The sequence below is a fragment of the Xenopus tropicalis genome, chromosome 6 (genome assembly GCF_000004195.4).
Source record: "Xenopus tropicalis strain Nigerian chromosome 6, UCB_Xtro_10.0, whole genome shotgun sequence".
NCBI classification, from domain to species: domain Eukaryota; kingdom Metazoa; phylum Chordata; class Amphibia; order Anura; family Pipidae; genus Xenopus; species Xenopus tropicalis.
Window position 1 is genome coordinate 37,402,332 of NC_030682.2, and position 25,143 is coordinate 37,427,474.

The 25,143-nt window shown below is 37.6% G+C and overlaps 1 protein-coding gene across 2 annotated transcripts; it reads left to right on the plus strand.

Annotated features, from left to right (window-relative positions):
• tspan13 (tetraspanin 13) lies at nt 1-23,786 on the plus strand. 2 transcript variants are annotated; one of them, XM_031903291.1, is made up of 7 exons: nt 1-219; nt 14,229-14,396; nt 16,618-16,698; nt 18,088-18,201; nt 19,401-19,505; nt 22,025-23,315; nt 23,399-23,786. In XM_031903291.1, the coding sequence occupies exons 1-6, from the start codon at nt 157-159 to the stop codon at nt 22,097-22,099; spliced, it is 606 nt and encodes a 201-aa protein (XP_031759151.1). In that variant the 5' UTR covers nt 1-156; the 3' UTR covers nt 22,100-23,315; nt 23,399-23,786.
• Nucleotides 23,787-25,143: the final 1,357 nt, after the last annotated feature.

Below are 25,143 nucleotides of genomic sequence, written 5' to 3' on the forward strand. Positions count from 1 at the left end.
TTTCCACCTAATGAGAGAGGTGGAAAGGCAGTAGTCGCAGCAGGCAGCTGTCGCATCGTACATCTCTTTCCATTTACTGCTTGCCTGATAGCCCTTCGATTTGTTTCTGGCTGGTTACAGAGTCAACATCTGGATCGGACTGAAGGCAGAGTCACCATGGTGTGTGGAGGGTTCACCTGCTCCAAGAACTCCCTGTGCGTGCTGAACCTGCTGTATATTGTAAGTAGTCATGTTGCAGTAGGCTGCAGCCATACTTTCTATTCCGCCCATGCAGGCAGCTGCCTATAAGCATATAATAAGGATACAATGGCACTGGTACTATTCCCATGCACCTGCTGTGGGCTCTCAGCTATTCGCTATATGCAGCCGGGGTAATGCACTATTGGGCGCAATCTGCGCTGCTGGGGGCCCCGCTGGACTGGGTTGCAGCTCCGGGCCGAGGTATCGGGAAACACGGGACAGGATCCTGCCGGTTCCGCACTCTAGCCTTACCAGCTTGTATTTATAGCTATACCGGTGTCTTATTTCAGCCTGAATGATCCCTGCTGGCACATCCAGTGTGTTATCGCTCAGTGCTGTGTGTATGTGGCCATCATAACAGCAGCCTTTATCTCTGCTGGGTTCTGTCCTTACCGGCTATACACGCATCTGTTCCAATGTAAAGTCCTATTCCGTTTCATTATTATTACCTTTAATGAAGAGCAGAGACCTGTGTATTCATTAGGACTCCTGAAAAATATATGAGCAGGTTGCTTTTTTTCTGGTTTTACATAATAATTGCTGGGGGTTAGTGACAGCCAAATGCATGATAAACATATTTGGAAGGAGCTCTAATAAATGTTCATGGGATGGCTAGTCATCAAGCAACCCTGGCACCCCCTCTGAGCAGTAACCTATATGTAATCCCTTGGTGATCATTTAGCAAGCAGGTACTGTATATACAAATCACTAGTATTGTATTTTACCCACTATACAGGTATGGGATCCATTATCCAGAAAGTTCCAAAATACAGAAAGGCCATCTCCCATAGACTCCATTATAAGAAAATAATTCTAATTTTAAAAAATGATTGCCTTTTTCTCTGCAATAATAAAACAGTACCTTGTATTTGATCCCAACTAATATATAATTAATCCTTATTGGAGGCAAAACAATCCTATTGGGTTTATTTTATTGTTAAATGATGTTTAGTAAATTTAAGGTATGGCGATCCAAATTATGGAAAGATCCCTTATCTGAAAAACCCCAGGTCCAGAGCATTCTGGATAACAGGTTCCATATCTGTATAAGGGCTGCACAAAGGAATATTGTTCCTATGTTGAATATTGTCAGTGATTCTTTAATGCCCTGGTTCTTACCAAGGCAGCCTATGTAATGTTCTATACATAACATCTTTATATAATTTACCCACAGCGCCCATTAAATTCCAATGCTAAGCAGTATCTGTTCACCATCCATCTTCTGTTTGAAGTGGTTTGGCCCTTATTTACCAATACTGAAAATTCATCAGAGCTGACATATTCTCCTTATTGTGCCTTTCCATTATGGGTATTCTATTTAGGTTGTCTTGCACACAAGATCCCCTATTCCTGTTCCATTTTGCTATCTTGTTTGTTAATTCAATGTGTGCCTTTGTTATAATATTGTACACAACTTAAAAGCATGGAATAAATTGTTGATTATCTACAGATACATCTGGTCAGATATACATACATGCATCTGTGGAGTGTATGTATATATATATATATATATATATATATATATATATATATATATATTGTTATCTATATTATATTATTATTATTATCTATCTATATTATATTATAGATTGTAATGTTATTTAGATGGGAGTTGATACACCATTGTTTTATCCTTGATAAAGGTCCTAATGAGGACCGAAACGTTGGTTCTGAACAATGAGTCTTCAATAAAAAGATTTTTTTTGGATTTTACGGGTGTGCCGGCCACAGATTATTTCATGTTAAATACTCGAATTTTGGCTGTGCACCCCATAGAATACTAAAGCCTTGGAGTGCAGACACCATCAGGACTGATATATATATATATATATATATATATATATATATATATATATATATATATATATATATATATATATATATATTTGAGAATGCCTGTGCTAGCGATACCTACATGTGAGCTAATGCGCGAGTGTGGCTGATTCCCCTTCTATTGATCAGTAATTTTTATTCACAAAGGGGATGTGGAAAGTGTATAAATGTTATACTATCCATTTAGTTAGTACAGAAACTCATCCTCTTCCTATAAAACTACATTTAGGGATAGGTGAACTTCTGTACAGCAGTAATAAAACAGCAACTCCCAGCAACTCACGTTGAGCTGTTTGAGTAAAGCAGGGAGTTGAGCATTTACACCATTAAGCTGATGTATATACAGTACATACTGTATAAATGACATAAATGCAGTTGTCAGTAGCAGCCAATCAACAGTTAGTGTTGAACATTCTACAACAAGATAGAAATGAAAGCAAGTATCTCATTGGTTGCTATTAGGAATTGCAATTATGCAATACAGCACCAATGTATGTAAATGAGCCTCACAAGGTGTGCTCATTGTTGCCTAACGCTTATATAAATAGTGAGCAGAACCATGTGATTCTCATAGAAATAGTTAGCAGTGATGTGAATAGCAAGGCCTACTGATGCTGGGGGCTGGAAAAAGTTCTATTATGCACATACCATAGACACTAGCAGGGCACTCCCTGTTACTGTGTGAACGTGAGTACATGCCAATAAGTGATACATTCAGCACAGTGTTACCTTTCCGATACGTTTTATCAGTGTGTTGCAATTGTAACTATATTCTCAAGGATTGCAGTTTGGAATGGACCCAGTGTACCAGAGTACACCACTTTAGGCCACACAGGCTGATTCTCGGTGTGCAGATAACTACAGGCCGAGAATCAGCCCCTACCCTGGCATCATACTTTCTTTGTATCCACACCCAAAGCCAATGCGTCAGGCACACAAAGTAGATTTTGGCTTAGAAATGTATACTTATGCATTTCAGGGCAAAGTCCCCTCCAGGTGCTTGTACCCTGGCTGCCGTAATAGCTCCAGGTGCAGACACAGTAGAAAGCTGATGCCAGCATGGGGCTAGATAAAAAGCAGGTTGAGAATTAGCCCCATGTGGCATTAACCTTATAGGGCTTCAACACTGCTTCATTGAACTACAATTCCCAGGATCCCATGACAAGCCTGCCAATTTGTTTTTTTTTTGCTTCTGTGACTATAAGCCATTTAATTATATATAATTAGTCAGTAAATAAACAATAACCGTTTTATAGGGAGAGAAAGAACCTATATAGTATTATTGTGTATGGGTGAAAAGCTGAGGTGCCCAATAGGTAACATTGGCTGACAATATGACCCCTATTACTGAATATGCCTTCAGATAATGATCAGGATGGCCAGAATACCTAGTTGGCTGTGGATCCGTAATGAGTAAGCCCTCTTCAACCAAAATTTTACATTTTTGTACATGCTGAGGACTACATTGGCATGTACAGTTTCTGTTCATTTGGCCCATAGTCCAAATGAACTGATACATTTAGAACAGAAGGACGTATAGAGGAGCTGTGGCTTTAACTGTCTCATCTGCTAATGTGCTGGCACATGAAACACTCAAACCTGCCTGACTGACAAACTGACCAGTATCCATGATACTTAGATGTTGGTCAAGATCAAACAGATAGCATAGACAATAAAATTGTATGAAAAACACTTTAGCATGATTGTTTCACATGAGATTATAACTACTTATATTGGGCTTTAGGGTCACAAAACCAATTTGAGACTCAAACCATTCTTTTTGAATCCACTTTTCTTAAGGTAAACACATATTTGCATTCTTTCCCAGGCTTGCACGACTGTTACTGTTTAAATGAACTGCTACTTTCACAAACATTTGAGTCTGAGCCAGTTAGTCCAAGGGAAGGGTACAGCTGAATTTAGGATATGCAGATCCCAGAGAGGGGCTTAGTAAGGGGCAAATTGCATGTCATCATGTATCAGACAAAATATCCTGAATCACATGATTGTCACCCTGTAATTACATGATTATGCTCTGTGTGTTCATTTAATGTTCACATTTCTATGCTGTTGAAGTGCATTTATAGCTCTGCCTGGGTCATAAATGTGTAAAACCTAGGCATTCATATTGGGTCATGGGAATTCTGATTTGCCAGGAAATGCACTTGCTGTATGGCAATATGTCATGAAGCAAATGAAAACAATTATGTAATGTAGTATTGGTGGAAATGTTCCTCTCAGTCATATGGTTATTGGCTTTGTGAAAATCAAATACGGCTTAAGGGCATTTACAGACAGCTGGATTGACCTCCATTTAGCTGCTGTGCTTTTTAATATGTGTCAACAGGCAGCTGAATGAAGATCCTATAACTATAATTATAGAGTACAGGTTTGGCACACTATGAGCATGGTTACTTGCATTTGATTAAAATATACATATACTGTACTTTAGTTGCCTATACATGGAATAAATCAACTTCTTTGTCAATGTGACCAAACAAGGGGGACCTTTGTCTGATTTGACCATCCAAGAGGGGGTCAAAATTAGGCTGTTCCATTTGCCTGGCCCCCTTAACCAGTGTTCAAATAACACAAGGCTGTGCAACCCTGTTGAGAAAAGACTATGTCTGCAACCTGATGCAGTTCTTGCATGAAGGTATTTTTCCAGCTTTCAAGATCTGTGTCAGACTAAGCCCCGATCAGCTATCCAACCCAGCATGACTTAAATGTCATTGGCTTTCTGACCCAAATTCATTTGATGAATGTTTTGTGACCTAAAATTGTATTAAGAAACATTATTTCACCTAGAAATAACTATTTTCTACTGTTGAAGGAAACTGCTCATTATAAATAGGATGGGAACCCATTTTTGGGTCCTGGCTTGAAAGAAAGCTGAAAGACCGAAATGGAGAAAGTTTTTTTTATATACTTATTATCCTTAAGTAACCATGTGGTTTCCAATATAGTGATCTGTGTTGTAGAACTGCAAATAACAACATTGTCTAGCTGCTGGGAGTTGTGACTCAGGAGAGGTATAGAATTGCCTTTCTGTGTCATATAAGACAGTGCATAGTATAACTAAAATCATAAAGTGACACAGACCTGTTATGAACAGTGACCAGTTTTTGGTGACTTACATTCTGAGTCACTGAGACTTCCACGTCTCCTGCGTGCACTGCCTGTTACCAATTATACTAATTCATAGTCACAGGACTGCAGCCAAGCACATGACTTGCTGTTACTTGCTGCCTCACAGGTAACAGGTGTACAGCCTGGAAGGAGGGATTAGAAACCAGTTCTTCTATAGCTTCAATGAGCGTGTATGAACTTTGCACTCATGTAGAACTGGCTGGGCAGCATGTGTTCCAGGTGCCGCTGATTCATCCTTCCAGCTAATGTGCTGTATCTGCATAGCTATCTACTGAGCGCTGCACATTGCCGGTCAGGTCCACCCTGTTTAGCAGCATTGTCTGGTACTTTTGTCTACTCTGTCAACAACAGCATAGTTGCAGGGGTTTTTCCTGCATTTTGATACGGCCGAAATCAAACTTAACTTTGTTCAGTATCTTTTACATAATGGGCTGCAGACAGGTGCCTGGCCAAAGGATTGTATAGTGCTTAAGCTTAAAATATTTTTTTGTTATATAACTAACCTGATTGGAGTGCTGGTCCTTCCTTTTGCTTAAAAAAAATATATACAGGTATAGGACCTGTTATCCAGAATGCTCAAGACCAAGGGTATTCCGGATAAAGGGTCTTTCCGTAATTTGGATCTCCATACCTTAAGTCTACTAAAAAATCAATAAAACATTAATTAAACCCAATAGGATTGGTTTGCCTCCAATAAGGATTATTTATATCTTAGTTGGGATCATTTACAAGGTTCTGTTTTATTATTACAGAGAAAAAGGAAATCAGTTTTAAAATTCTGAATTAATTGATTAAAATTGAGTCTATGGGAGACAGGCATTACATAATTCGGAGCTTTCTGGATAATGGGTTTCCGGATAAGGGATCCCATACCTGTATCTATATTCACCAAAGAGAAGTGGCACTGCTGCAAACTCTGGGTGCAAAAGGACTTAGCCCGTTGGTACAGGCTCACATACAAAAATCCACCAAAAAAGTCCTGCACTCCAAACACTTTATTGTTAAAAACACATAGAAAAAAAGGCGACGTTTCAGGGCATCCCACTCCTTTATCAAGCGACCCGCTCCTTTATCAATGGCTTGATAAAGGAGTGGGACGTCCTGAAACATCGCCTTTTTTCTATGTGTTTTTTACAATAAAGTGTTTGGAGTGCAGGACTTTTTTGGTGGATGTATATATATTCCCTGCTGTGTTTGTTCCTTTGGTAACGAGATGAAATACTGTACATGCATTAGAAGTAGTGTGTACCTAAATGGAAGTAGGAAAGGCAAGATGAGTCTGCATATTGGCTTCCCTACCTTGTGGTATTTGGAGCTTGGGGGTAAGGGCCCACTGAAAAAAGCTTGGGTCATTGAGGATCTGTATACTCTTGCTTGATATGGGCAATTTGCACCCTTAAATGAAAGCATTAGGGTTGCCACCTCCCCCTTAAATACCAACCACATAGTGAATCTACATCTTTCATGGCTACTTTGGCAATTAAGGGCATTTAAATTAATTTCTAATTAACCATGCAGGATGTGGATTCAATATGTGGCCGGTATTAAAGTGGTCATGTGGCAACCCTAGTGGGCATAGATGCTTTGCTCCTTAGCTAGATATATTCTTCCTCCTTGGTAGCATGGGCACTTTGAACCCTTACCTTCTGTTGTCTAGAAACCGTTATCCAGAAAGTTCTGGGAAGTTTTGGAAAGGCAATCTTAAATAGAGTCCATTTTAAGCAAATAATTCAGGTTTTTAAAAGTTGTTTCCTTTTTAGTACCTTATACTTGAACCCAACTAAGATATCATTGATCCTTATTGGTGGCAAAACAATCCTATTGGGTTTAATTAATAATAAATTTTACTTTTTAGTAGCTTTAAGGTGCAGTGACCCAAATTATAGAAAGACCCCTTATCTATTCTATATATGTATATAAATATATATATATATCAAAATAAAACAGCCAGCACCAAGGGTCTTTGTGTTTCAAAAAATCTCTTGTGTATTATAATTGCATATACAATTGATTTTTAGGTCCCTTTTGGGACCTTTTTCCCACAGACACACTTAATGGATTTGATTTGTGTCTGTCTGTGTATTACATACATACATACATACGTGATGTTTTATATACATGGAAATATAAATTGTATTTTGATTCCATTTTTTATGTAGAATGTGGATACCATGACAAGTTGCAGATTGTCTGCAACTAATATCTAAGTCTTCACAGATGATTTTGCCCAGTAAACAAAATAAAATGATAGGTTAATATTTTAAACCCTGTTTATCTCTTTAGTATCTGCAGTCTGTGCAGCTCATATTTGGTCCTGCTGGCAGTAAAGAATGCTGAGTTTACAAAATACAACCCGAGCTTGGGGATAAATGGGTTAAATCCAGTGAGAGATACAGTATATATATAATATTGCAGAAATGCACTCTGCTTTATCTGTGTACATATTTGCATTTCATATTGATTTGACAGTGCTTAATGATTGCAGTGGGGCAAAATAACCTTTAAGACTGAATTGAGGAGGCTTATATACTATAAAATCCACCACTTATGTACACTGTTCTACTAATAACTATGTCTACCCTAAACCGATAGGGTGTGGGTATCATTGGTTTTTAATGAAGTCCGTAATAAATATGGCAGTGAATTATGCAGAGTAAGCAGACACAGAGTGCTCCTCTTGTTACACACACACAAGGCATGGGGTGCTGGTGTCTCCTTTTCTTTTGTTGGCTTTTAGTTTCTCAGATTTACCATGATGATTTTCTTTTAAGACCAAAATGCCTAAATCTGCTTGCCTACATTTTAACTACAATTCTTAATATTCCCAAGAGAAATGCAGAGCTGCTGTAAGGCATTGCCTGGTGCTTTCCAGCTTTGTCATGGAAAAACACAGAGCCAGAGATCCGATAGCAATCAAGTAACAATAAACCACCTTTTTGTAACGCTGGCATGCATTGTGTGGCAATCAGATTACATGAGGCAAGTCATCGCTTAGTGCTCCTGGGGTGATTATATGAGCATATTACACACACATGGTACAGACACACTGATGTGGCCTCACTGGGCATGGGATATAGCTGTAACTGTAAGCCATGCATGGACAATACATTTTCTATATCAAAAAAGATAAGTGTAACCTGAACATTTACACCCCCACTACCAATCTTTGTAAGTAGCCTAAACTGCTTGTTGCTTAGTAACAGTCTCATCATTCATCCACGGTGTAACTGGACTCAAGCTGATATGCTTTATATATGAAGTTGCTATTTGCACTAGTCAATATGTATGTCTATTTTAGAGCCAACCTTAACTCTGTTCCTGCAAGAATATGATAAACAATTTTTGACAAGAAAATGTAGGTAATCCCCTTATGATTCATTTTCTCTGTCCATGTAGTTTGTTTTTCAGCTGCCATTCGTACAGCAGAGTTCCCCCTCCCCACCTTAAAGACTGTAACATCTTCAGAATTTAATAGCAATGTCGTACATGTAAACTACGTATGGTTGTCACCATGGTGATTTCATTTACGATGCATCCATTGTTGGTGCTTCTGAAAGATTCAGCTCCCAATTCACAAACTGCTTTGGTAAGAGGTTAAGTAACAGTGATGAATAGAATGGGGGGGTGCTCTTCAAGCACTAGGCGGATTTCAATGCTAGCTGTCCGCATTTACATAGTTTCTCCCCCAGTGTCCAAGAAGTTTCAGTATCCCACTTGGTATTTCAGGCATGCAGCATTTAGGCATGTGGGATCACATAGGCCATATGCCAATCAGGTCATTAACTGGCCTGCTTTTTATTTTGGCTGAACTTTTCAAAGGAAAGTTCTACTTTTATCTTGATTCCACCCCACCCAATATTATTATTATCAATTTTCTTTGTTTACATAGCGCAAACATTGCAAGAGGCAGAAGTGCTGACGATTGAGCTACTGTATAAAGCACAGATGGAAAATCAAATGAAAATTCTTCAGGAAAAGATTATTCAATAAAAAGCAATTGTAACTTATCCATTATGTGTTCTGTCTGATTACTAAACTACAGGCCAGTGTCAAAACATTGTCACAATACTAGGCACACAGACTGATCAGCTAATGGGCCCAGGCCCTAATGAGCCACAGCCAAGGGTAATTTCATCATTCCTTCCTTATTTCCACTATTGGCCTATATAACAGCACTATCTACATATGTTTATTGTAATAATAGGCCATATATTTGTGGTTTCCTTTGGGGGCCCAAGGAGGCCCTATTTGATACTGCACATGCCTGGCCAAATCCTGCCTGGGTTCACAGCAAGATTTGTAACCTTGGATTTAGAGATCAGTACAAAGAGATCAGCACATACACAGCTTTTTCTTGCTGAGTGGGGCACTGTCACTCCACTCCCTTGTGTGCGTGCTGCATTGCTGAAATCTCTCACAAGCAATTCCGGTTTCTTGTAAGCTAAGAGCACCGTGTTCACTATATACAGGTATAGTATACAATGTATATATTTAAGTAAACAAAAGCAATGCAAGATTTTAATATACTATGCATAAATATCAATCAATTTGTTCATAAATAAAACCAGCTGTTGGCAGTTGGTCTTCATTTTGTATTCTATGTGATTTTCTACTTTTTGAGTCTTTTGTTCAGAAGTTTCTCCAGTTTTATATTTTATCAGCTATTGCTAGGGTCTTATTTATTCTAGAACCAGGCAGTGGTTTAAATGAGAGACTGGGATATGAATAGGCAAATACATTAATAGGAAGGTAAAGAATGAAAAAAGTAACAATGACAGAGTTTTTTGGCTACTGGGGTCTGATATAAAAATATAAATAATGAAAAACAATTGCAAAGTTAGTAGGAATAGGACTTTCTTTAACATATTTAAAACTTAAAGGTAAACTATCCATTTAAATTTAAGCTGCTTTAGGGCTCTGGCACACGGGGAGATTAGTCGCCTGCGACAAATCTCCCTGTTCGCGGGCGACTAATCTCTCCGAATTGCCATCCCACTGGCGAAAATGTAAGTCGCCGGTGGGATGGCACACGCTGCCCAGGCGATTTCAGCAAATCGCTGAAGTTGCCTCGCGAGGCATTTTCGGCGAACAGGGAGATTTGTCGCGGGCGACTAATCTCCCCGTGTGCCAGAACCCTTAGCAGGCTGAAGCTATTTACACTTTTGCATATCAAGTATGTAGGTGTTGATAACAATTCATTAACACTTCTCGCTCTCCTTTCTCTTCCTGCTCAGTCTCTTTTCACTTTCCCAAAACACGTCACCGCCCTCTCATTTTATCTGTTGAAGGTTCTGCTTCCTTTACAGCCTCAGTGTGATATGCTGCTAAGCATATATACAGTATATTGTATGTATTTATACAGATGGAGCAGTAAATGTGTTAGCCTTCACACTTCCTGCAGTTGAAAACATTATACCCATGCATCCTTACTTAAGCGACTCTGACTCTTGAACTACATGTTATTTTAACTGTTTAACCTCATAATTGCTTCTAGAAGCAGGTATTGAGAAAAAATGAACTGGCACAGGAGAAGCTGGCTGGGTTAGTAGATGGAGCTTCCAACTGTGTGCTGCATTGCTTGTGGGAAAAGATAATTTTGTTACCACTGTATGCTAGCGAAGCTGACATTCAAAGCAGTTCACAATTCTTTTGCTCCCTACATCTCTGAACTGATCTCCAAGTACTTACAAAGCTAATTTACACTCTTTTTCTGATATACACCTTACTTATTACCTCTTCACATACACACATCTGTTTCTCCTGAATTACCTCCCACTTTCCTTCCGAATTTATCCCAAAATCCTCTACCATTTAAACCACCTCTTAACTTGTGTTTCTAGAGAATTTTACCCTCATCTAGCCTGGTATTCCTTCAGCATACACTATGAGGCACATTCAAGTATGACAGGTTCGATTACAAAAAATTTGTATTTTTTCTAAAGTTTACAACTTTCCCTTATTTTCTGCGATATTTTTGTTAATTTGCCCGACTTTTTCGTACTTTGCAACAATTTGTGCGACACAATTGTATTTGTCGCAACGAGTACGAAAGTTTCAGATTCATTCAAGCTTTGGTATCGTGACTTTCCTTGGGCCGGGTTGGAGCTGCAGAGTGCCATTGAGCCCTATGGGAGACTTTCCTTGGGCCAGGTTGGAGCTGCAGAGTGCCATTGAGCCCTATGGGAGACTTTCCTTGGGCCAGGTTGGAGCTGCAGAGTGCCATTGAGCCCTATGGGAGACTTTCCTTGGGCCAGGTTGGAGCTGCAGAGTGCCATTGAGCCCTATGGGAGACTTTCCTTGGGCCGGGTTGGAGCTGCAGAGTGCCATTGAGACCTATGGGAGGCTTCCAAAATCTTGCACTGAAGGTTCAAAGTCAGAAAGGTTTTCACACCATTTATGATCGTTTGGATACGAAAATTACGTAACTTTCGGATCGTACCATGACATTTTTGGACAAGCGCGATGCGACTTTTCGCAAAATTAACGCACATCATAAATTCGCCTGTTTAATGCGAATTTTGCAAATCGGCCCTTTATGATACCACCACTTATTAAATGCATTGCTCAATGCCACATCAGTAACTTTGCTGACTCCCAATTCTGTCTGTTCTCACACCTTGTGTCTCATACCTCCCCTTATCCTTTTAGATTGTAAGCTCTATTGAATAGGGCTTCCTTTACCTCTTGTATAATTTATCAGTTGTAGTTTTGTGTGTAACCTGTATGATCCGTGTATAAACCCATATATTATACAGCACAGCAGAATAAGTTGGTGATAAATGTGTTAGTGCTAAATATTTCTTTTTCTCCCTCTTTGTGTTTCGGTTGGGTAGGCCCATCAAGGGTGCCCATATCACTTTGAAGGACCTGAATCTGCAACTGAAATCTGCCCGTGTATGGCTTCCTCAATGCTTCCCTTTTGGCAGTCATTGTAGACTGAGCTGTTCATTAATTGCTGCTAAAAGCACAAAATGTTCATTTTATCAATTTTTACATTGTATGGTGACATTCAACTCTTCACTTTTAAAATGTGACAACATAATTTTCTACTTTAGTTTAACGTAACTTTTTTTTTTTTTTTTTTTTTTTTTTTTTTTTTTTACAATGCTGTATTTTCATTCCAAAGGAAATTCCATTCTTTGAACAAACTTCCTACCCAATTAACCACACAAAGTGCCTTTTCCTTCTCACTTATCACCAAATGCTTCAATGAAAGGGAAGGATGTGCCATTTATCTTTCCTGTTTTACCTATGAGAACTGACCATTCTGGGATTGTATTTAAATGTGAAATGTGAGAAATGTATTTAAATCAGCACTATGATAAATGTTTAATATATATTTAATTTTATCAGTTGAGTAATAAGGTGTTTCACTAAAGTCATGTATAAACCAAATGCACAAAATATATAAAAAAATGCTCATACACCATAAATTATATGCCCTGTATCAAATAGTGTATTTAGAAGGCCAATAGGCCAATGGGCCCAGTATATAGAACACTGGGGGATAGCAGAACAGGGGCCCAAGCAGTGAGAGGGGTCAAACACAGGGCTAGGAAAGCAGCAGGAAAGCAGCAGGAAAGCATGGCCAGGGACATAACAAAATAGTTCGGAATCAGACAGGATAAAGCAAACCATTAGCAATCTGTTTTGGCAGAATAAGCTACTAAATGTTTCTGGCAGCAAAGCATGGTAAGTTCACTGTGTACCAAAAAATCAGGCATTATCATTGTAGTGTCAGGGTGGTGGGATTGCAGGGTAATTACATCACCAGACTGGGTAAAGTGGCCAGATATATCCACTTTAAGAAAGTTTAGTGACTGCATTATATAAAAATGAAGACATAAGGGGTCATTTACGACTGCAAGTGCAGTGAACAAAGTGCAATTTTGAGCGCAAAATCCATGTTTTATTCCCACAATGCAGTGTTTTGACCAGAATTTCAGCCTTGGTGTGCTCACCAGGGGGGATGGCTTCTGAAGCTACCTCCCAGACCTGAGGTGGTGGTAGCAGCAGGGTTCCCTCAGCACCCTTTGTCAGTTGACTTAGCAGCGCTGTATGGGGTACAGGGAGGCAGGTCTTTACTTACCCCTCCTGTTGTGCTTCAGGTTTTCTATCAATATTATCTGCTCTGCTCATGTTTTATAGATGATACCTTCTACATGTTGGCAAAGCCAGATTCCCTGATTGTGTGTGTCTATCTATTCTAGAGGAAGTGTTAACTTAAATTTCAAAATACAGAATGTCACATAACAGGAAAAAACATCCATTTTAAAATAAACAATTCCTATACTTGATCTTGACATTTTATGTCTTAGTAAGCATATTGAACTTCTATTTATTCAACCAGCCTCTTTGTGAAATCAATGCTTCATGCATTTATAATAATAGGATAGGCATGGAGGTGCAGGAATTGTGCTTATGGGTTGGATGCATCTCTGTTTTTCTTTTTTTACACATTTTTGCGATTTTTGATTTGTTTTGTATATGTGTGTAGAGATAATGTCTCAAGATATCTGTACTAGGTATGTTGGTGGGTTTTGGAAAAGGATACATAGATGTACGCAATACTTTACCAGTTGCAAACCAGCATATAATCTTTATATATTAGACTGAAAATAAACACTTAAGTACACTTACTGTTCATTATCATGATCTTAGATGAATCCCAGTACTTTTTTGCTTTTTTTAATGCAAGATTCTACTTTGACAAAATGATTTTTATTCAGACCAAATCTGAACCTATATGTAATAAAAAAATTGGTTCAAGAAAAATATGCGCGTATACATGCAACCTTGTTTTAAATTTTGTATCGGAGAGGAAATAGCAGGGCAAATAAAAGAAATCACAAAATATAGAACCCTTGCAGATTGTTACAGAATATATAAGTCTGTCTCATAGACTTGTATGAAGAATGTATAGGAAATCCTTCTCTTTCTGTGTGTGACAGACATTCATTTTATTTACAGTTGCTTTGGTATTAATGCAATGTATTGTCTTCTAGATGGTCAGCCTGCTGCTGATTGGAGTGGCAGCCTGGGGAATAGGATTTGGACTCATTTCCAGTCTGCGAGTGGTTGGAGTCGCTGTTGCTGTTGGGATCCTGCTATTTCTTATTGCTCTAGTCGGTCTTATTGGAGCAATTAAACATCATCAAGTGTTACTGTTTTTCGTATCCTTTTAGTAAATGAAAACTTATTCAACAACAGTGTTTGATTTATGAATATTTTTTAATACCTTGTGAAGTGTTTAGAAACTCCACTGGCAACAAAATGCTGTGAATCACTTCCCATCTCTCACAGTGGCTATTGCTTGGACCCACACAGTGCCCTTGTGGGTAAGGCAATTGCACCAAGTGCTTCAGTGGGTTCAGGCATTTGCCACTGAATTTAATAGGAAGTGATTCAGGGTATTTTGTTGGCTTCCAGTAAAGCTACAAAATGCTCACAAGGCAAAACATCAAGAATCAGTGTGTGCCATTCACGCCTATGCTGGCATCATCCCTTACGCTGGTTTCAGCCTTTCCATGTGCCTAAGGCAGTGCAATGGTTAATGGGTGTGGGGAAAGTGAGTATATGATCTGTCTTTAAAATATACCTTTCAAGTGGAAAATAGTACTCTCACTCTCACTAACAAGCTTCTCTTTTTAAAATGTCAATATTTTCCCCTTCAGCTCTGTTAAGCATTTATATAAGGGATACATTTTGCTGATTTAATGATAGACCTGTCCTATTAGAGAGCACTTAAATATCAAAAGCAAAAGGAGGAGGTCTTAACCCTGTGATTGTTAGATATTTCATTAGTTCATGTGTGGGTCTGGGAATTTTAAATCACATTTGTAACATACAAAATTATCAGTTCATCAGATGTACTAGTGTTTAGTAATGTGTATGTATATTTTTATTTATATAGTGCTACTTATGTACGCAGATTGATAAATGAATAAACAGAGAGTCATTACAATAAGAGTTAAAATACAACGTACAATAATGAATACAATTACAAATAAATAAAAAGTACAGTTGAATTATAGATTCCATAGAGCTAAGTGACAAGAGAATGGAGGTCCCTGCTCTGTAGAGCTTACAATCTAAATGGGAGGGGGGACTGCAATACAGCAGACCCCTGCTGTATAGCTAATTTTTCCACTGAATACAGTTGCAAGCTTTGGTTTCATATAAAGCATTGCTGAATGTCAGGCATATATAACCTGGGTCCCTTACTTGAATTTTATTTGCACATTTAAATGACATTTAACTGAGCTAAACCTCCACTAATACACTTCTGTGAAAGAATCAAGCCCTTGGCCTACACCGAGACCTGGGCAATTCTGCTCTGGGTATCCTGTGTACCCTGCGGCTGGTTAAAATGTAGGTGTGTCTGTGAGTCACTCTGTAAAGTAATGAAGTGTTTGGTTAGTGGGTGCAGCAGTGTGTTGGAACTGGTTTCTGCTTATGATTAAACCTTAAACAAAACCTGTAGTTTTTGACGATGACATACACCTTAAATAAAAAGAAAGGAATTTGGATTTTAAAGGGAAACTCTGGCTTCCAAAAAAACAGACAGACCCACTCAACACAGAAACCCCTAAAACACTGTAATTTGTTCCTTCAAAAAGTATGAATAGTTACCTTTTTTATATAAAATCCTGGTGCAAAACAGGTCATCTCCTTCTGCATCATGTGAAATCCTGGCAGGGGAGGAGGGACTAAAACATTGATGTTACAAATTGTAACAACATCTCCATAGCTTGCAGATGCAGACAGCATGCAGGAAGTACATAATCCACAATGCATTCCTTTTCTTATAGGAATTGTGGGATCTGGAGGATGCTGGCTGAAGACAGTCTACTACTTTTATCTGTTAAATATTTTTATTCTTTTTTGGGAAATTTCAAAGTAGTCAGCCAGATCAGCAGGAGAATGGGGGGGGGGGGTGGGATGGGGTGCAGGCTTAAGTAACTGTTCCAAACCATATTATTACATTAAAAATATTGTAATATTTTTAATGCATTCTTTTGTCAGGAAGGGCCACTTACTGTTACAGTAAAAATGTTTTAGGGTTCTTACAGCCGTCACTGTACACAGTTATGAGAGATGATTAGACTGCCAGTTTCTGAAAAGGAAGTACAGCTTCGCCAAACACATGAAGTCAATGGCTTTTTTTAAAGGAGGATAAGCTTGTAACAAGCAGTGATTCAGCCAGCCAATGACAGGGGTTAGAAATGAATCCTTGCACCATTCTCATTAGTTTTTATCTGCAGCCAGCCAATGACAGGGGTTAGAAATGAATCCTTGCACCATTCTCATTAGTTTTTATCTGCAGCATGCCTGACTGTAGAGTGTTTATGACATAGTATATTTCAGGTTTTCGAGGACCTTAACTTTTTACAGTATATGATCATCCTATTTTTGGTCTTCGTTGTACAGTTTTCTGTATCCTGCGCATCTCTGGCATTAAACAAGGATCAGCAGGTATGATCACTGCATTGCTGATTTTTGTTTGTTTCCTGGTCAAGTCTGAATCTCCATGAAAGAGATATACATTTTCTGTTGCAAAAATATCAGAAAAATATGTTTCTGCTTTTATAAATATATAACTTTTTCCTTACAAGTTACTGCTTTTATTTATACATCAAAAAAGTATCCCAAACTTCATACAAAATTTCATAGTTTAAAAAAAAACCAAAAAACACATTTTATTTAGACATCCATATTAAAAACATAACAGACCTTAGTCATAGGCAGTTGTATCCCTTTAGGTTCCAAGACAGGCTTTTTAACAAAATACTACTTTTATCTAACCAATTTGCATTCTTAAACAAATACACCTCAACAAAGAGAAGCAAATTTGGGGCTTCTGTACCAACCCAAGGCCACAACCCTTTAGAAAAGAAGATCAGTACACACATGGGAGCTGTTATCTAGAATGCAAGGACCAGGGGTTTTTCCAGATTAAGGGGGTCTTTTTAGAATTTGGATCACTATACTTTGCATTTATTAAACCCAATAGGGCTGTTTGGCCTCCATTAAGGATTATATCTTAGTTTGGATCAAGTACAGTTCCAATATTACAAAGAAAAAGGAAATCAATTTTAACCCCCAGTAACCCTTTTACTGCTGATGGACAACAAATTGTCTGGTCTACTGTCATTCAGATTTACAGGACATTACATGGCAGCACAGAAAACCGTGCCTTCTAATGCATGAAGTACAGGTATGGGATCCCTTATCCAGAAACCTGTTATCCAGAAATTTCCAAATTACGGGAAGGCCATCTCCCATAGACTCCATTATAAGCAAATAATTCTATTTTTTTTTAAAAATGATTTCCTTTTTCTCTGTAATAATAAAATAGTCCCTTGTACTTGATCCCAACTATCGTACGAGGTTTCGTACGATAGTATCGGTGCGTGTATGGCCAGCTTAAAGTTTAGGCGATCCAAATTACAGAAAGATCCCTTATCTGGAAAACACCAGGTCCCGAGCATTCTGGATAACAGGTCCCATAACTGTAGTATGAAAGTTGTTACCTCACTTTCTGGTAATATTTTCATTATTTTCATCAACCCCAAAGCAGCAGGTCAAATGATAGTGTGACAATATCAGAACATAGTGAGATGCTGTGGGCATCTGAAGTCCTGTTTTATTACTGCTTTAGGGCTGCTGAACAGCTGGGCTATATTTTGCCTACCGATTTTCGTATTTGTGTACATGCAGGAGATATTGTTTTTTTCTAACACACAAGCCATAAAGAACATGTAAAAAGTATATTTCTGTACTATGCCGTACTATAAGTTTCCTCCGTGTTCCATTATGTGTATTAGCACACTGAACAAGCAGGCTGTTATCTTATGTTTTTAGGATCAACTTTTGGAAGTTGGTTGGAACCATACAAATGGAGCTCACACTGATATTGAAAGAAGCTTGAACTGTTGTGGATTTCGCAGCTATTCTAAAAATGACACCTGTGGAGCTGTAAGTATTTGATCATTTTTTTCTTTAGAGAAACAAATGTTATGTGCTTATTGGTTGCTATGGGTTTTTGTACTTGGGACTAATCCGTTACCATATTTGCACCATTTGTTTTCTTTATTAACCATAAACCAATATTTGCAGTAAAATCCAGATTTTTAACTTAGTTATAAAATGTGTTTATGAACTAGAAAACTTGCAAAGTGACCCATGTAGACTTATATGCACCTTTTTTAATATAAGCAACATAAATGGAATGTACTTTATCCGGAATTTTTTTTCTGCCTGTTTTAATTTTTAAAAAAAAGTTGTTTTTTTTATTATACAGCATTATTGGGCCATTATTTTGTTATTACACACACTACCCACTGCCTGCACTCATGTTAGCTAAACTAGAAAAATTGAGTTCTGTATAAACAACGCCATCCTTTCTCTTTGTTGTGTTTGTCTCTGGCATAGTGATAAACAGGATTTAATTAAACTGGGTTTTTTTGTTCACGATAATCTGACTCTCTCCCACAGTTGCTTACAAGAACCAGGAACTTTCATACTGAAAGTAGTTTCAGTATCTCTGTGTCCTGTTGGCTCAAGAAAAAATAAAACCTATAGATTTAAAAAAATGGCAAATTCTACCTCCTGAACTTGGTTTTAAATTCAGCTCAGTTCATCCTATTTTGCAATATTTTGTTCAAAATCAGATAATCCTCAGGTGGGTAAATATCACTGCCTGTGGTCCAGCCCTGTAAGTCCAGCATTTTTGTCATCAAGTGGATGCTGTAAGACTCGTCTTCACTAGATACATCTATTTATATCCTAATACTTAACATTCTTATCAGTTTTATCATATACATATTAATCATTATTTCCTTTGTACATATTTTCCCCTGGGCCACCATTTTCTGATGTCCTGCGAGATCACTCACTGATCCCCCAAAAATAGCATGTATGAGGGTCCCTGGTTTGTGTGTGAGCAGAATGCCTCATACAAGCTAGAGGGACAGACTTTAGTACAGAAAATGGCAGTATTTTAGCATAGAATTATCTAATGGCATATGCTATTAGGAAAGTATATTTTTCATGAAAATGCTTTATTTATATGAAACCATGGCTAATGCAAGCTCATTTATGTGGTACTTGATACGATTGGATTTTTAAACCTGTTACCTGGCCATTTTGTCTAAGTCTTCTCTTCCATCTTGTAGACATGCGCGCCGGATTGCCATACATGTGCTCCAATAATTGAAAGCCATGCAGCAGAAGTGCTAAGGGTTGTGGGAGGAATTGGTTTCTTCTTCAGCTTTACCGAGGTGAGTCAAGTAACATGCACCAGGAGTTACAACAAGTTCAAACATCTTGTTGTCAGAAAAGATCACAAAATGAAATGACCAGTTGTAAAATTTCCATATTACTTTGAGAGATACTGCCACCAGAAATAAAACCTTTTTTTACAACTATAATAACATCGTCACTTTATGCCCTTTATAATTTTGCTCAATACAGTACCAATGCTATTACATTACCTTTCCATTCCACTATGTTCTTCTATCGGGGGCTGCCATATTTGTGCTCCAGAAATTTGTTAGTGTTAGAATCTGGACAAGTTTAAACAGCAGATGTATAGGCAAAAAAACTCTGCATTATGTATTGGTAACTTTTAATACATATAAATATTTTGAATAGTCATTTTTAGTGCCAGTGTCATATTACTAATAATGCAGTACTGTTTTAACACAGGATAGCCTAAAACCCTTTTTCTGTGGCAATATTTCTCCATTTGTTTGTTCTTTACAGAGTATGATTATTATTATTAACATTTATATATAAAGTGCCAACATATCCCGCAGCGCTGTACAAAAAGTGGGTTTCATACATTGAACATACAGAGTAACATATAAAGCAATCAATAATCGATACAAGAGATGAAGAGATATACTTGTAGCTATTACTATTTTAAAAACAACAACTTGGTGGCAGGATTGTAATGGGCTAAAATAGAAACACAGTTAAGCATTCAATGATACTATTGATTAAAGTGTATCAAAGTAATATATTATGTACTGTTGCCCTGCACTAGTAAAAGTTGTGTATTTGCTTCAGAAAGACTACTATAGTCTATATAAGCAAAGCTGTTGTGTAGCCATGGAGGTAGCCATTTAAGCTGGAGAAAAACAGTACATTATATTTTAATTACTATAAAACATTTTTATTTTTTGGTGTTACTGTTCCTTTAAGGTACTTGTGCCTATACTTGTACCTACTTTGCAATATGCAGCAGTCACCAGTGCAAACGCCTAGCCTGTTCTGATGCATGGTCATAAGGGAACCATAAAGGTACCAGCAAATTGGACCTGGTGGTACCTCCAGGGTTCCTTTATTGGCTTATGTCCATAGCCACAATTGAATTGTGACAGAGAATCAGATGCTAAAACAGTTATTCATGCCATGCCTTAGTCGTGATTCTATTCACACTGATGCAGTAAAGAAAAATGTGTGCTTCAACTTGTGTATGAGTTGTTAAAGTAGAAGCAACTCACACACATTAGCATCCATATTAGTGCATCACATATAGGTTGTGAGGCTTCCTCGTATAGCCTCCTGCTATTAGGTTGCATTTTTGGCAAAAAAAAATTGAGCTTTGCATCCAAATTTTCAACCTTGGACTGTGCTGCATAAACATCACACATAGAGACAACCTCTGTCTAATTTAGTGGTGAATGTGGGAAGAGATAAGGAATGTGGATGAGGCAGAGCAAACCACTGAAGTTTTAAAAATAAATAAATGAAATCTGAATGTGAAATGTCTACAAATTTGCCCCCCTGCCCAGCTTTATTAACGTGTGTTTATGAAGGGTGTAATTATGCTTTATGCTCTCTTTCTGAAAACAAAGGTTTTCAGTGGCTGAATAATGTAAAATAAAGCTACATATTATACATTTATTGTATAAGAGCTACAGTGTCACAACAGCTTAAATGACATTGACTCTTGGTTTAAATACACTTAAAGGAAGTGTTTTATAGACTGGGAATTTTCAGCTGGGGCCACTTTGTTGGCCAGATGTCCCTGCATTCCACCTAGGTACCTGTGTAAATGCAACATGCTCTTTATAAGGTTCAAAGCTCGTGTGGGGAGGGGGGTGAAGATGGAGAATTATTTTAGAGGCAACCTAATGTCAATGTCCAAGTATGCACCGAAAGCTAAGATATTGCAGCCAACTTTCAATCAGGTGTCAGATAAAGGGACTGCTGTACTTTGCACACTGCTTTTTAAACTGTTGATACACAGTGCACTATTTAACCTAAAGCTGGCCCATATAGAGGATTCTAAATTATGATCCTGCTGGTTTGGGCTTATGGGTTAGTATATCCATTTATGGAGTTAACCCTCTCCATTATATGGCTAATAGCTGAGCCCACCACATTATTATTTATAATATTATTATTAGTATCAATATTATTAATAATAATATTAATAATATCATGTATTTATAAAACCTAACTTTTGCCAACCTCACTGTCCCATCTCAACCTGTCAGTAGCAGCTTCTGATGCTAACGGACTCCTGCTACACATATATGGCAGCCCCCTCATAGAGGAACAGGGGGGATCACATAGGAAATGTAAAAGCTTTGGGCAAATACTTTTATGGCAAAATTAGAAAGCTCATGCAAGGACAATGCTATGATATATTTAAAAAAACAAAAAAAACCTTTAATTTCAGGTATCGGTATCTCGATAATTTCATTGTTTTTTACCCAGTAATGCAGCTGAATCCTGTATTATCACAATTCTCTTAATATTATAATAATTTTTTCTTTTTCTCTCACAGATTCTTGGTGTTTGGCTGACTTACAGATACAGGAACCAAAAGGACCCACGAGCAAACCCCAGCGCGTTTCTTTGATTTAGAAGACCCTAAGACTACTCCTTCATTCAGTTTATTTAATGCATCTCTGCAGCTTTCTTGGTTGCTGTGGTTGATTTGTTTGAGGGACACTTCTTCAACTGTGAATTTATATTATTTTTTTTTCTTTTCACGGGAAGTAGAAAATATGATCTCAGTGTAATGGCTGGTCAAAATGAAAGAATGAAGAATCACAGTCTATTGACATTAAAGCTTAAGATGCTCTCACCTTAACTGGAGCCAACTTTGGGATATATTGGTTTATATGCTGTCGATAAAGTAATGTATATCTGTCCACCCTCCAACAGTAGGGCAATGCTGTTCAGCTCACTGTCATATTTATTAGTTAAACTTTTTAAAGTTGACTTTTTAATTGTTAATACATATATTCTGTGTAACAGACACAATTATGTTCTTTTAGTTCTATAAACAATTTTTTTTCTTTTTTGCTCATCAAATCAAAATCATGCTATGCACTGTAGTAGACAGCAAAAGCTAGTTAGTATAGTCCCTGAAAATGAAGTTCAGTGTTTTGACTAGTACACCATGTAAGAACAGCCTGGGTATTAGAATGCATGAACCCAGAGCAAGCTTATCCCTGACTGTACTTAATGTGTGAAACATATTAGGGTATTATGAAATATGGGGATTTTTTAGATGGCAATAAATAAGTTTTTCAATGGGTCAGGTCTCATAAATTAACATCCTGAGACCCTCTGTCCTTGAAAACTACAATCATTTTGTAGGTGGAGACTGTTTTGCCTCCTGGTGTTTTTACAGATGCCCACCATGTTTTTCTGGCCAATGTCTGAAATATGGTGAAACTGGTTCCCTGCTGTGTTCTTTTAGAAGAGATCAAGTTGTTTAACAATGTATGTTGCCACTAGCCATATAGCTGAGAAGATATTTTCTTATATCTATATCATTTTAGGCCTCTGGCCCTTAAGTAGACTAAAGATATTTGTAAATTGGAAAAACATCCCTTATGATCTTAGACTTAAAAACATTTCTTATGTTTTTACCTAGTTCATAAAAAATTGCATTTATATCAGAATGACATAAGAGATGTAAATTGACTTTATAGCTTAGCAATACTACTTCAGTGAATCTGAGCCTACCCTGTGCAATCCATAGCTATTACTTACTGGGCCCTCCCCATTCTTAATACCTTGTGTAAGGTGATTATATATATATATATATATATATATATATATATATATATATATATATATATATATATATATATATATATATATATATATATATATATATATATATATATATATATATATATATAAAATCTCTTCTTCCACATGCCGATCTCTTGTAGAAATATAAAACTTTAATGCAACACATTACACATTTTTTCAGTTTGTGTTTATTTGATTTAATAGATTGTAGTGGAAATTGCCCAGTTCAATTAGCCGTAACCGTGCTCTGTGCAATTCCAATGGCAGAAACTACGTTATGGTAATAAGAGGACCACTATTTTGTATTGTTTAAAATATGTCTTTTGTTTGAATGTTTTACTACACTGGAACTACACTGGAACTACAGTTATTTATGGCAGCATAAGAAATTCTGTCCAGCTATTCGTACTGTGAATCCAACCTCTGTTGTCTTTAGATACAGAATGGATTTTAATTTGCACTGCTGTAGAGAAAGATAAAAAGAACTGGAAAACAAAGAGCATTTGACTGATTTATTTTCTTTTGTTTCTTTTTATGTGAAAGTTGATGACAAATGTAATTGTATATAAATGAAGTTTATAAAAAGCAATAAGAAGGAACATTACCTTAATACTTTTAATGGCAGCATTGTCACGTTAGGTAGCCCTTTGACCCTAGAGCCAGGTCAGAATAATGCAATGGCCATCTATTCAGCTCCTTTGAATATACCAAGGGAGGGCAATTTCAGAACATTCTCACAATATCAACCTGTTAGAATTGCCTATTATACTTAAGTATATATTTATGGTACAAGTATAGGACCCATTATCCAGAATGCTCGGGACCAAGGGTATTCCAGATAAGGGATCTTTCTGTAATATGGATCTCCATACCTCAAGTCTACTAAAAAATCAATAAAACATTAATTAAACCCCATAGAATTTGTTTCCCCTCCAATAAGGATTCATTATATCTTAGTTGGGATCAATTACAAGGTACTGTTTTATTACTACAGAGAAAAAGGAAATCCGTTTTAAAATTCACTATTATTTTATTAAAATGGAGTCTATTGGAGACAGACTTTCCATAATTTGGAGCTTTCTGGATAATGGGCTTCCGGATAAGGGATCCCATACCTGTAGCTTCTAACCCGAAGTTGCAGGTCATGCATGTGACTGTTTCCCTTAAGTCAAATAATTTACAAGCCTTTATACTTACATTGTATGCACCTCTGCCATGGGTGCGTAATAACACCAAAAAGGGTTTAAAGCAGGAATTAACTGCTCTTTGACAAAGAGCCCCATAGGCTTGAAAAATGTTGTGTGACAGTAAATATTGTTGCGCAGTTAATCGCTGCTTTAAGGTCATGCACATATTGGTGGGTCAGCCATGTCCCCTTGCTTGCGGGCTCCTGTATAGAGGAAGCAGGCCTTCCCACCCCCCCCCACAACTGAGGAGTCTGCTTCCTCTATAGTTATGCCAATGATTCAGAATCAATGCATATTATGATAAAAATACAACCGCAATGAGTATATCAGGACTTTTATTTATAATTCCTATTGTGGCCTTTGGGATACTTGGGCTACTGCCACATAAGACTGTTTCTTTGTCTGAAAAGCAGCTATATGAAGCCAGTTCTCTTCCATCTGCACCAGCTTCAGCATTGGCCTGTAAGCACACAGCAGATTTTGTTGTAAAACTTTTGCATTTCTCAAAATTGGCTCCATGTGCCAGCACTCCGGCAACACCATGCCTGTCGGGGCAGATACAGGACGAGACAGAGGGGAGCTGAAAAACTGTTGCACTGCCTGCCTTTAAATGGAGCAGAGAAACAGCCTTGTGTGGCAGTAGGCTTACAGAAACAGGATGCAAGGC

Excerpts from the sequence above, each read along its gene's own strand:
- tspan13 (XM_031903291.1), top strand. The coding sequence starts at position 157 with ATGGTGTGTGGAGGGTTCACCTGCTCCAAGAACTCCCTGTGCGTGCTG. Across the intron at positions 14,397-16,617 it reads ATCAAGTGTTACTGTTTTTC|TATATGATCATCCTATTTTT; the intron begins GTATCCTTTTAG and ends AACTTTTTACAG. Across the intron at positions 18,202-19,400 it reads AAAATGACACCTGTGGAGCT|ACATGCGCGCCGGATTGCCA; the intron begins GTAAGTATTTGA and ends TCCATCTTGTAG.